This window comes from Microchirus variegatus (genome assembly GCF_963457635.1).
Source record: "Microchirus variegatus genome assembly, chromosome: 17".
NCBI classification, from domain to species: Eukaryota; Metazoa; Chordata; class Actinopteri; order Pleuronectiformes; family Soleidae; genus Microchirus; species Microchirus variegatus.
In genome coordinates, this window is record NC_139818.1 from 18,358,726 (window position 1) to 18,370,738 (window position 12,013).

The following is a 12,013-nucleotide window of genomic DNA, read 5'->3' on the forward strand; positions in this document are numbered from 1 at the left end:
GTTTTCCCTGCTCCAGCACACCTGATAAAGATAAATGTGTCACTCAGGTTTTTGTACATTTATTCCTACTTTTATGACCAAATCAATCATGAAAAGAAGCATTTTTTACTTATTTTGATAGTCGGATTAAATGAAGGTGCCACACTGGCTGCTTTTATTTGAATTTATGCTGAAAACCTGGCAACCCAAAGTTGTTGTTTTAATCATTGGCTTATAAATACTTTATCAAAGATTATGTCCTAATATGAAAAGCAACCTTTACAACACGGCAGTGTGTGCTGCTGCCTTTCAGGTATTTTATCAGTGAGTAACTTGATCTGACGAAAGCTCTGACGCCCGTGTTCACTCGGAGTCAGTTACCTTCTCTATGACTCTAGAGTTTGTTTTGTTTCATACCTTGGACACACACACACACACACACACGCAACATTCCCTGTCACAATGGTGACGGCACCAGAGCCTTGTGTCCCAGCGGGTGGACACCACACTTGAACTCTAGAGGAGGATTTAAGCCTGCTACCAGCAGAGCAACACTACGCCTCACTGCTGTCAGGAGGAAGAAGGCAACGACCAACAAAAGAGGAACCAAAAAAATGAACCAAGTGAATGAAGTGACTCTTTATGCTGATTTCTTACTTTTCCTAACTCTTATATTTGTATTTTAATGTGACTGTGTGTCCTCATCACATTCATAGTTGTACATTTTTCTTGTGACGTTGCGTCAGTGAAGATGTTACCTTTTTGTACCGTAACCACCAGTTTTTTTTTTTTGCACATATACCTCCCTTTTCCTTTTTATCGTTGCTGTTGCTTAATCATCTCATTTTATTTTATTATACACTTTTGCTGTGTGTGGGAGAGAATGTAGCACAGGTCGAGCGATAACAAATCATCCACGATGATGATGAAAGCTAATGCTTCGCAGCTTCTTATAACACAAGTTTGACTTGTTTTTGTCCTCTTGTGCTGAACTCGGTGGTACGCGGCAGAGGAAGGTGGAGAGGAGTCCATTTATGTCGTTTCTCTGGCAGAAACGTACGTCTCTCTCGCGCGCCACTGATTCGTCAGTATGTCTGTCCTAAAGTAGAACGATTTATATGTGTTTGTGGAAGTGGAATTGGACAAGGATGTGTGATGCATTAATGGGGGAGAAAAAAAAAGCAAAATCCAGGATGATTTTCTTGAAAAGTCACGAGAATAAGGACTGGTCCTTTTCTCACTTGTATTGAAGTCACTGTACGAAGGGAAGTCTTCATGGCCAGTCAGGAGTAGAGGAGCATTTTTATGAGATCCCGTTTCCATCAGGGCTGTCACTCAAACTTTGGCCTCAATGCGAGGTCCTTTAATTATTCACCATTTATGGTAAAACAATCAACAATGTGGCTGTTTTTTTTTTTTTATTCCCTCCATCTCGTGACAGCCCTAGGTTTACGCTCGGGAAGCCAAAGCTCTATCTATGTAGTCTTAATAAATTGCAGCGCAACAACAAGCCAAACTTGACCCAAGTCGTAACATCCGTTTAATGCTAACATCTGACTAACGAAAAAAAACCAAAGCTTTCATGAAGTCGCGCAGAGCTGTTTAGGGCTCGTGTGATCGGTGTAGGTAAAAATGTGTTTTAATGTGTGTGGATTTTGCTGGATTGAAAATGCAATAAAATGAAAAGGATGCCTGATGAACCAGGCCAATAAAAGTGACTGTTGCAGCTGATTCTTCGTGTGTTTGCTTTGTGGGGACTTTCAGTTCAAAGGTCTTTAGTTTTTAAGCTTTAATTTAACTCATGGTCCACCTCACACGGTTCTTCACAAACTTGAATTCAATTCATTTTTTTTTAGAAAAACCTTACTGGCCATTACACACTACACCAAACAATAGGAAAACAGTAGAAAAAAAAGTTTATAAAATTAAATGCAAATTTCCCAACATCTTCCCAAGTAAGATGCTTCTCATTTATAACGTACAGCAAAAACGTGGTGCATTCTGGGAGTCTCCTCGACGACTGAGCACCAACTGTGGTCAGTGTTCTGAAACCAAAAAAGTCGAATAATACTACTAATAATGGACACGCTAGCTATGTCAGACAATTCTAAATAAAAGGCACATTTTCACTGTAAATTATTTCAGTGGCGACTTAAAACTTCACTGATTTTTTTTGTATCCTTTCTTTCCAGTAGAAGCCAAAAAACACAACTTCCAGCTTCTATTACAAACATAAAAACAAAACTAAAAATCACACAGGCTTTTAAACACAATCCATCCGTGTGACATCAAGACAACATAATTACCTTATTTAATATTTATTAAATTCATTGAGTAGTATTAATCGGATCATTGGCTGACTATAGCCTGCACACACACACACACACACACACACAAAATGATGAACTTCTGTCCGGACATTGACACAAAAGTGCAAATCATTATGGAAATAGATGACCAATACGAATACAAATCACTCAGATTTTTAGCTTCAGAACATTTATGGCTTCTCCCAGACACTGTGTGGAACAAATCCACACATTTCACAATAAAACACACACACACTGGGAGTATTCAACCATATTAACCACATCACGTCGTCTTTTGCTCAGTTGTCATCACAGGATAAGAACCACAGCTGAGATAATGTGTGTGTGCTTAAATGCTCTGGAAAACAAGTCGAGCTGTAGATGCTGAATTAGGATTTATTTTGTCAAACTACATTTTTTTTATTTTTTTTAGCCAAGAATGAGCTTTCACATGCAATTTGAAACTGACCTCAGTTCATACACAACTCATAATGTTGCTGGGTGAGAGCGACTCCTTCACCGTGGACTTGGACTGTGTTGTAATAGTGGTACAGGTGTATGAGTTCACGAGCCTGATCAGACTTCTCTAACACCATATGATGGGATCACACAGAGCCTGTGAGGTCATTTTTTTTTCCATGTCAGACATATGGCACCTGGACTCAAAAAAGCCATACTGAGTGAACCCTGGTAACTTATGTGTGAGTGTGTGTGACAGCCTTCCTATCAGAGGTTAATCCCTGTCCAGAATCTCCTGCAGTTCGTTCTGGATGTCCTCTGGCAGCTGCAGAGGAGGCAGGTCATCCAGACACAGGTCTTCCTGAGCAGGCATCTCCAGCACGGGCAGCTGCGGGATTGTGAACTCCTTCCCCTTCCCCGTGCTTTTCCTCTCCTGTCCGCCCCCCGTCCCCATAGCGCCGCCCGCATGCGGCAGCACCCAGAGCTCCGAGCGCTCCACGATGTCTGCTGCCTCGGAGCACAGCCGGGTGTTCTCCGAGCGCAGCCGCTCGTTCTCGGCGAGCAGGCGCTGGTTCTCGTCCGTCAGGTGATCGACATGGCGCCTCAGGTCCTCGATGGTGGTCTGTTGTTCCTCCAGCCGGGTTTTGTCATCTTTAGTGGTCTTAGATCCGGGGGAAGGTTGAGTCAAAGGCTGGCTGGCTCCAGTCTGTCGAGTCTGAAGCTGGTAGAGTAAAGTGTCGTACTCTCTCTCCCTGCCTCCTCCATACACTGCACCTGAGAGAGCCTGGGAGCCGTGGGCCCGGAGCTGGCCTGCAGCCTGGGTTTGGGAAAGGAGGTCCGTGCTGCTGCTGGAGGGCTGCAGAGCGCCGGACCGCGCCTTTGTGGCCTCACGGCGAGCTTCTCTCTTCCAGCGCTCTTGGATCAGTCGCTGCTGTTTGATGTGACTGTCCCTCTGCAGCTCCATGGACAGATGAGCCTGCAAGATAAAAGTTGAGACAGAAGAGAAGCAGAAGTTGACACACACAGTCGTAAAAACTGAGTCTTAAACTTAACCAGTAACTCAGAAATCACTTTCAGCCTCATTAGGGCCAGGTTGTGGTCTCCACGAGTGGACTACTGGTCCCGACAAGGTCAGTGTTTATGCCAGAAAAGGTCCTGAAGAGGGAACAAATACAAACTCAGTACTCACCTGCTCACACTCTGTTGTCTTCATTGCATCTGTCAGCAGATCTAGGGCAAAAACACAGACACAGAACGTAACTATATTAACTCCACAGGGCTGATGACTTGCTTTTATCCTCCTTCACGTCACAGTTTCATACCAGTACTTTATTATGAAAGGGTATACACAATAACCGCACTTTACAACTTTCCACAGTAGCATGGCGGTAATGTGAATGACTGCTATGAAATAATACACAATGTAATCATTAAATATTTAAAACTTGACTTCAGGCACAGATGATGAAGTGAAGGCTGTGTTCTTTAGCTTTCATCACATCAGATATTCTAGCTTCATTTCGTTTTATACGTGACGTGATTATAATTAACCATTTACAACCAACATCATTTTCAGAACTGAATTTTAAAATGTTAAATACTGGCATCAAATAAAACATGAGCCGTGCAGTGAAGAAGAAAGTGAAAGTGGATGAGGTGTAAACATTTGACATTACACAGTGCAACCAATAAATGAATTGCACAACAGTGTAAAGTACTGTTTGATAACAGACGTTGAGCTGTTCGGTGTCAAGTTTTTGTCCTGAGGTCAGACGTTCAAGAAGATTTGCTGTAAATAAGCACCGCTGATCAATAAAGAGAAGAACTTCCTGATGATTAGATTAACAGTGGTGGTACCTGCTGCCTTTACATGGCAGGAAATGGCTTCTTCATACTTTCCAGACGCGACCAGGCGGTCTGCCTTTCTGCACTGCTGATGGGCCTAAAGAGAGGCAGACACATAGAAGAAATGCGGGGGAAGGATACAGCATGAATTAGAGATGTCAAAAGCAGAGGGAGGGGAGGGGATGAGCTCATTATACTCAAGGTAAAAATGTTACAATGGGAGCAGAAAGCTCAGGATTTAGAAACTAGGCATTTGAGCTGGATTATTTGTTTTGTGAGACAAAAGCCACAATTGGCATGTTTAATCTGTGCACACACACACACGGTTAACTTTCTGTGTGTTTGTAGAGTTGGTGTAGCAGCTGTGTTTTAAAACACATTGTGCTGATTACAGCCATGTAGTTTATGGTGCTTGTGTATTATAGTTTTAGTACGTTTTAAACCACATTGTGCTGATTACAACCACGTAGTATATGGTGCTGTGTATTGTTTTAATACGTTTTAAACCATATTGTGCTGATTATGACCATGTAGGTTATAGTGCTGTGTTTTGTACTTTTAGCATGTTTGAAACCATATTGTGCACATTATGACCATGTAGTATATGGTGCTGTGTATTGTAGTTTTAGTACGTTTTAAACCATATTGTGCTGATTATGACCATGTAGTACGTAGTGCTGTATATTGTACTGCTAGTAAAGTAATCATGTTGTTCATGTAAAGGCCCAACTAGGGACAAGAGTTGGCAATTAGCAATAGCTATGAACTCTATGTATTGTCCCTATTTAAGTAAACTTCTCTTCTATTCTACTGATGTAGCATTAGGTTTCGTTGCCATTGTGTGGTGGAACAGTAAAACAAGTATTTGACTACATATATATATATACTCATACACAACTCATTATTCACACATTTAACAGCTGGTTCTGTTAAGGACAAAAACACAGCTGCACCAAGTGTATCACGTCCATTATGTCAGCAAACAAAAACAACAACACGGCTAGCCGCTAACTTACTCCGGCAGCAGGCTAACGTAGCTTCCCTATACAATCCCCGGGCTACAGCAACGTTAGCCTGTTATTGCAACATCGAAACTTACGAGGTTGAGCGGGCTGTCGACCACTTCCATGGAGTCTGTTCGTCGACGGCTTACACTACATGAACGTTGCCTCTGTCCCGCACGGACTGTCATTCGCACCGCGCTGAAAAATCACGAGAAATTACTTAGACGGGGGGAAAACACTTTACAATCAGGGAAGCAGAGTCGCCTTCACAGCTCCAAAGCTCTGTCGTCAACAACGTCGTGACGTAGCGACGTCTCGGCGCGGTCACGTGACGCTGCGTGAAACGACCAGAAACAGGAAATGGTTTGCCTTAAAAAATAACAGTCTCCAGCGTGTTTAGCTTTGCGACAGTGGCAGCAAAAACACAATTAACACCGTGTATATGATTTACGAACGTACATACACGTTGAATTTGAACATATGAACTGGACAGTTTGTGTTATATCTTACGGATCCACGAAGCACGACGCACTCTCCAGTATCTGGTACCGTTTATTCAAGCGAGTTGCTCCAGCAGTTACGAGATCACTTTTTACTTGACTTGGCATCAAGTTAACTTGCAATATACTATCATAGCATGTAGTCATCAAAGGTACTAATCCTTTAAGGATAACATCAAAGGTTATCACAGGTCCAAGAATATTAACGAAGGTGTATTCGCATTTTATGGAAGTTTCCGGTTTTATTGTGGTACTGTAGCCGGAGGTAGTGTTGTTTTCATGTTGGACTGAAGAGGAAATGGCTTGAATGTTTCTTGTGGTCGAGCAGGTTTCAAAACATACATCATTTTAGGATCTCAATCTCGATTTTTTTATCTTTTATCTTCTTACATTTAGCGCGCGCTTTTCCCGGCGTGCTCTACTTCCTTAGCATTTGTTACACTCACATACCGAGTGTAGCTAGCAGTAGTGACATCAAAGCACAGATGTTGAAGAAAAGGCGAGGGCATGCGTGTTTGATGGCCATCACTATGGGCTCGTTCGTGTTGTTAATGATGGTGCTGTACGGTACCTTTGGCACACAGCCCGGCAGCAGCAGCTCCTCGAGCCCGAGGCGCGAGTACCAGCTGCTGGGCAGACCTCTGTACAAACTGGACCTGAGCTGGCCAAAGAACCCGGAACTCTTCACGGGGGACGTGTTTGCTGTGGCCGTGGACCAGTATGCTGGGGTCGTGTATGTGGCCCAGAGAGGTAAACAACACTAACACTAACACTAACTTTATCCACTTTAAAGCAGACATTACGTATTTATACACACATGAAAAATGCAACTACGCAGTGGCATGCAAAAACATTTCAGGGAGCAGGGGCTCAAGGGAAAAAAAGGGGCACCTCAGGGTGATCCTAGACTCTGGGGGGCCCCAGGCAAAGAAGCTAATGTCGCTTTTCCACTGTAAAATTGTGGTACGATTTGGTTCATTATATAGTGCAGTCCGAGGTGCATGCCGATTTTGCCGTACTAGAATAAAGTGTAATTGCACATCCACAAATGGTTTTCTTCCACTTTTCTGTTGCAGACTAAAAAACAATGTAAATAAAGTTATTCTTTGTTTTTAAGTTGATCTATATTTTGTTTTCTTAAATGTTAATAGGCATACAATGTTATGCAGAGGTGTACTTATAACAATTTTATAGACAATTACACGTCAATGTGGGCGGAGTCGTCACAGAACAGCTGCATGAAAATACAGTGATGTCGTTTTATAGGCGACATAAACAAACGAGTGACGAGCGAAGCAGTAGTTTTCGGTGTTCTGAATCATTAGAATCGGTTAACTATAAATATTAGCTCAGTACTGGAGCCCAGGCTCCAGTCGCTGAATTAAATTATGATGGAGGGGGTTGTGATGCGTCTCGCGATCGCTGGCTTTCGGCAGTGCCGTCACATCAGATTCCTCTGACATTTCCTTGCTAAATGGAGATTTTGTGTCGTTTTGACCGATCTACACGTCAGCAAAACAAGGATAAAGGGAAATACGTATATCTAACATGGCTTCAAGAAGCCAGAACATGCATGAACGGGTTTAAAATAATGATCGCATCAGTATTGATTTGATGCTCTGCAAGACACAAGTTTTGTGTATCGTTGTGGTGAAAGGAGTTTTGAGAGGAAAAAACTTGTGTTTTTTTCACGTCTAACTTTATAACCTTTGCTAAGGCTATAAAGCGAGACGTTACCCTACGTCTCGCTTTATAGCCTAAATAACAGATATTTAGGGTAACAGATTTGTTTTTGAATCACCTGATCCATGTATATTTGGTTATATTGGCATGTATCACAGCATATAAACATAGATTACTCTGAAACTTACAAATGAAGGCAATTTGACCACTTTAATAGTTATTTTTTACAAAATAATAGTGTTCTTTGTTTTCTTCCGCTGTCGTCTGGATTATTCTTGGCTCCGAGCAAGTTCATCCCAAATGAACATCACATATTTGCTCAATGCTTCACCCAGTGTTTGCCTTTGCTTTGTCCCAGGCGACAATGTTCCCAAAGTGCTGGTGTTCACCACTGATGGAGAATTCCTCATGTCCTGGAACACATCCTCCCTGGAGATGCCTCATGGGATGTTTTTAGCTGATACAGCCTCATCAAACCCCACTGTGTGGATCACAGATGTGGGGAATGGCCAATATGGCCACTGCATTAAACAGTACTCACCATCTGGGAAGCTTCTTCAGGTTAGTTTTATTTATAGTAGGATTTCAGTTGGTGGCTGACAAGAGAAACCTATGGTTGTAGAAATGCGGTCTGCTTCTTCTTGTTGTTGATGATTTTCTTGTATGTGCCAGGTGCTTGGTACACCAGGGAAGCCAGGCTCTGGGTTAAACCCTCTGCAGTTTGACCAGCCAGCTGAGATTTTCATCCACAGCTCTGGGGAAATGTATATCGTGGATGGTGACGGCGGCATGAACAACCGCCTCATCAAGCTTTCTAAGGAGCAGGAGGTGTTGTGGATGCACGGGGAGAAAGGCCAAGGCATGGCTCAGTTCTACATCCCCCACAGTGTGACTGTGGACAACTCCCAGAGGGTGTGGGTGGCCGACCGAGGCAATAAAAGGATCCAGGTCTTTAACTCCGTCACTGGGGAGTGGCTCGGAACTTGGGGGAGCTGCTTCACCGAGGACGCGCCCTACTCTGTTCGCCTGACTCCAGACAAGAAGTATTTTGTCGTTGTCCAGCTCAACACCAATCAAATATCACTGTTGGATGCACCTCCGGTGGGTTTGATTGGCCAGTGCAGAGTGGTCAGTGTGATCCAGCTGGCTGAGGAAGTGAAGCCCCACCTGGTGGACCTGGACGTAAAGACTGGGGCTCTGTATGTGGCTGAGATCGGAGCACAGCAGGCTCAGAAATTCACCCCTTTCAGTCTGGTTGGAAATTTCCTTTAGAGCTCATACCTGGCTTTAAGTGAACAGTTGGAATGGTTTGGTCATTTAGAAAACTGAAGACTGGTGAATAATAATTTAAACATGAACTGAAAATGTTCCCCAGTATTATTTTGTGATCTGCAGGTCATGTGACCCAGAAAAATGCTAAAACCCGCTTCAAATATACTGTATTCTTCAACAATTGACCGCTACGCTACTACACTCTTAGGAATAAAAGTGCTAAGTAGAACCACATAAGGTTCTTCGGCTTGTCCTCATAGGAGAACCCTTTTTGGCTCTAGGTAGAACCCTTTTGGAGGGTTCCACCAAGAACACCTTTAATTCAGGAAAGGGGTTTTAAAGGGTTCTCTGGATCAAAAGTGTTACCAAGAACCCTTGGAAAAACCCTTTCCTTGGGAAAAGGTTTTTCAGAAGCAAATGGTTCCAGGTAGAACCTCAGCCCTTGTAGAAGAACACTTTTGGAACCCTTATTTCTAAGAGTGTAGTTAGCAACATGTATGTATGCTGTCTGAATAATTTACATTTAAATCAACATTATGCTTCATCTATCTTCTATATCCCTCATCCTATGAGGGTTTGCGAGATCCTGAACACATCAACACTTATCTTTAAGTGTCTTACAACATTTGTTTGTCGCCGAGAGAGCAGGATTCTTCTTTTTATGGATGTGTTTAGTTAGTAGGTTTGGGATTTGCTAGTCGTCTCAGAACCAGTCCTAACCCGACATGGGACCCTGCAAACCCTCAGGTGTCATAGTCCTGCCTTTTGAAAAACACAGCACTTCACAGACTGGAATAAATGAACTCGTATTCATATGTTGGATGGAGCTCCTTAACTGTGTCAGGAAACAGCAAAAATGTCCTATGATTGAGCTTTTACTGTTTTAAAAATGAATAGAGTAGTGAAATAGTATTCATTATAATGAATTAACTGCTATACATATACAGGACATGTACTTGTCATCAAGACATCATCATTTTTAATTTAAGAGCTTTATTTTTTTTTATTATTTTTTTTGTTCATCAAATAGTTCACTAATGTCATGTGATCAGTGAGCTACGTGGAATCATTTTTAAGATAATATAGGAAAAAAATGGAACAGGTGGGTGTAATTTTGTGATAAATAAACAACAACAGTGGACTTTATATTGGTATCGGAAACACAAAAGTGGTCCCTACGTCTAATACACTGAGATTATGTTGCCTGCTCTTATAAATCACTGGTAATCCACTTTGGCTTTTCTATTTTTTAAAGATAATCATGTGGGCAATTCATTCTTCAGTGTTTCGTGGAGTTATATATCTGCCATTTCTATTACTTTTCTTGACTTTGCACTGCTGGAACGGACCAGAGCTTTAAGCCCTTTTGTGCTTTTAATTTTTTTTTTTTAGTGTTTTGGCATTTTAAAGGATGTAACAATCATGTAAACAAACAAAGTGTTAATGAATGTGTCAAGTGCATTTTCGATTCTTTTTTTTCCCTGTTTGACGACTGATCACAGTATCAGAGATCTAAAACACAGGGAATCCTTTCGCCGGGTTAAGGAAATCTTTAAGACATTCTGCACGTGAAGCGTGTGTAAAAGGCTGGAACAGAAGTGTTTTGCACATTGATTTTCATTGACTGTGTATTGTGTTCTGTATTATGTATATGATGGTCTTACTGTGTTCTAATATGATTTTTTTGTGTGTGTGATTTAGGTTGAGACACAGTATCGTAGAGTGTACGATGATCAGTTTAGTTTTGTCAGTTCAAAAATGTTCAAGATTCCAAAATTGTAACAGTATATAATGTATATACACATAAGTATGTGTATAAATCAGTGGATAACACAATTTTACAATTTTTAATCGTGTTTCTTACTACTTTAATTTAAACCTATTTATTTTAGATTTTAAATCACATCCGTCCACTAAAACTGTACATGAAGGATTTTATGCTGTAACTGACGCGCTCAAGACCACTTATATGAGGAATTATGTTTTATGGTGACTTAATTATTATTATTATAATAATAACGTGATTTATTCCCATGATGCACTTTTATGTCTCGTTATCTATATCTATATATTATGCTCCTGTGTCCTAAATCAGATCAATTGAATTTGCATGCATTTCTTTGCACAAAATGATGATATTGTTATTATGGATAATCTGTTTCTTTTCGCCCCAATAATTAAAACAAGCATTTTGATTTGTCAGCTTCTTAAATGTGGAGTTTCTTTGCTCCATATCACAAAGAAATCATTCAAACTGAAACATTCTGGTTTATGGACTGAACAAGATTTTCTTCCATTACATTTTCCTTGTCTGTTTTGTCTCTTAATTATTTTTTGCTTTGTTGGAAAATCCATTTCAAGACGTCCTCCAATAAATGGTATCATTGTGTTTGTGTGTAACCGCTGTGCATGACCCCTGCTACACCAGTGTTGTCCACTTGGTGGCACTAGTTTGCCACATGGTTTTACTGACTGGAGTTGTTACAGTTGTGTGTGTGTTTGACCTTTTAACAGAATCTTCTTCATGTCATGTTTGCCACTCGGGTGACTGTAGATCCACTTTACTGATGACCTTTATATATTTTCTAGATGGTATCCCCCACTAGATGGCGCTCAGTTCCCACTAGTTTATCTCCTCTGCTGGGTGGAGGTTAAAGGTAATGGAGAAGAAGAACAACGAAGATGTCAGTCACTTTGGTCAATGGGTCACAGTCAGGGTCTGAATCTTTCCCTCATCACCGCTCCAGCTGTCAAAGAGACTGCTACACCAGTGTTGTCCACACGTTGGCACTATAGTTTCACTGAGGATTTGCTTCTCAATCAGTGGCCCAAAGCTGTCACTATAGAGAAATCCCTGGAGGTTGAAGCAGCAATGCAAATGTTCCTCTGTAGGTTCCATGTCTCGTGTTCCACTCAGACACCACTGTTTCTTTTTTTTTAAATCTTATTTTTTTTTAAATAG

At 41.5% G+C, this 12,013-nt stretch overlaps 2 protein-coding genes across 2 annotated transcripts; one reads left to right on the plus strand and one right to left on the minus strand.

Moving 5' to 3' along the window:
• Positions 1 to 2,119: 2,119 nt before the first annotated feature.
• nrbf2b (nuclear receptor binding factor 2b) lies at positions 2,120 to 5,858 on the minus strand. Its single transcript, XM_083903973.1, has 4 exons — positions 5,692 to 5,858; positions 4,605 to 4,689; positions 3,937 to 3,977; positions 2,120 to 3,723 (listed from the first exon to the last, which is right to left on the minus strand). Exons 1-4 carry the CDS (start codon positions 5,782 to 5,784, stop codon positions 3,022 to 3,024), a joined length of 921 nt encoding a protein of 306 aa, XP_083760099.1. The 5' UTR covers positions 5,785 to 5,858; the 3' UTR covers positions 2,120 to 3,021.
• A 723-nt stretch (positions 5,859 to 6,581) lies between these two features.
• Positions 6,582 to 9,051, plus strand: LOC310939403 (NHL repeat-containing protein 3-like; the record flags this gene model as incomplete). The annotated part of the gene is made up of 3 exons (XM_083904146.1): positions 6,582 to 6,846; positions 8,138 to 8,340; positions 8,452 to 9,051. 3 exons carry the CDS (start codon positions 6,582 to 6,584, stop codon positions 9,049 to 9,051), a joined length of 1,068 nt encoding a protein of 355 aa, XP_083760272.1.
• Between the last annotated feature and the right edge of the window lie 2,962 nt (positions 9,052 to 12,013).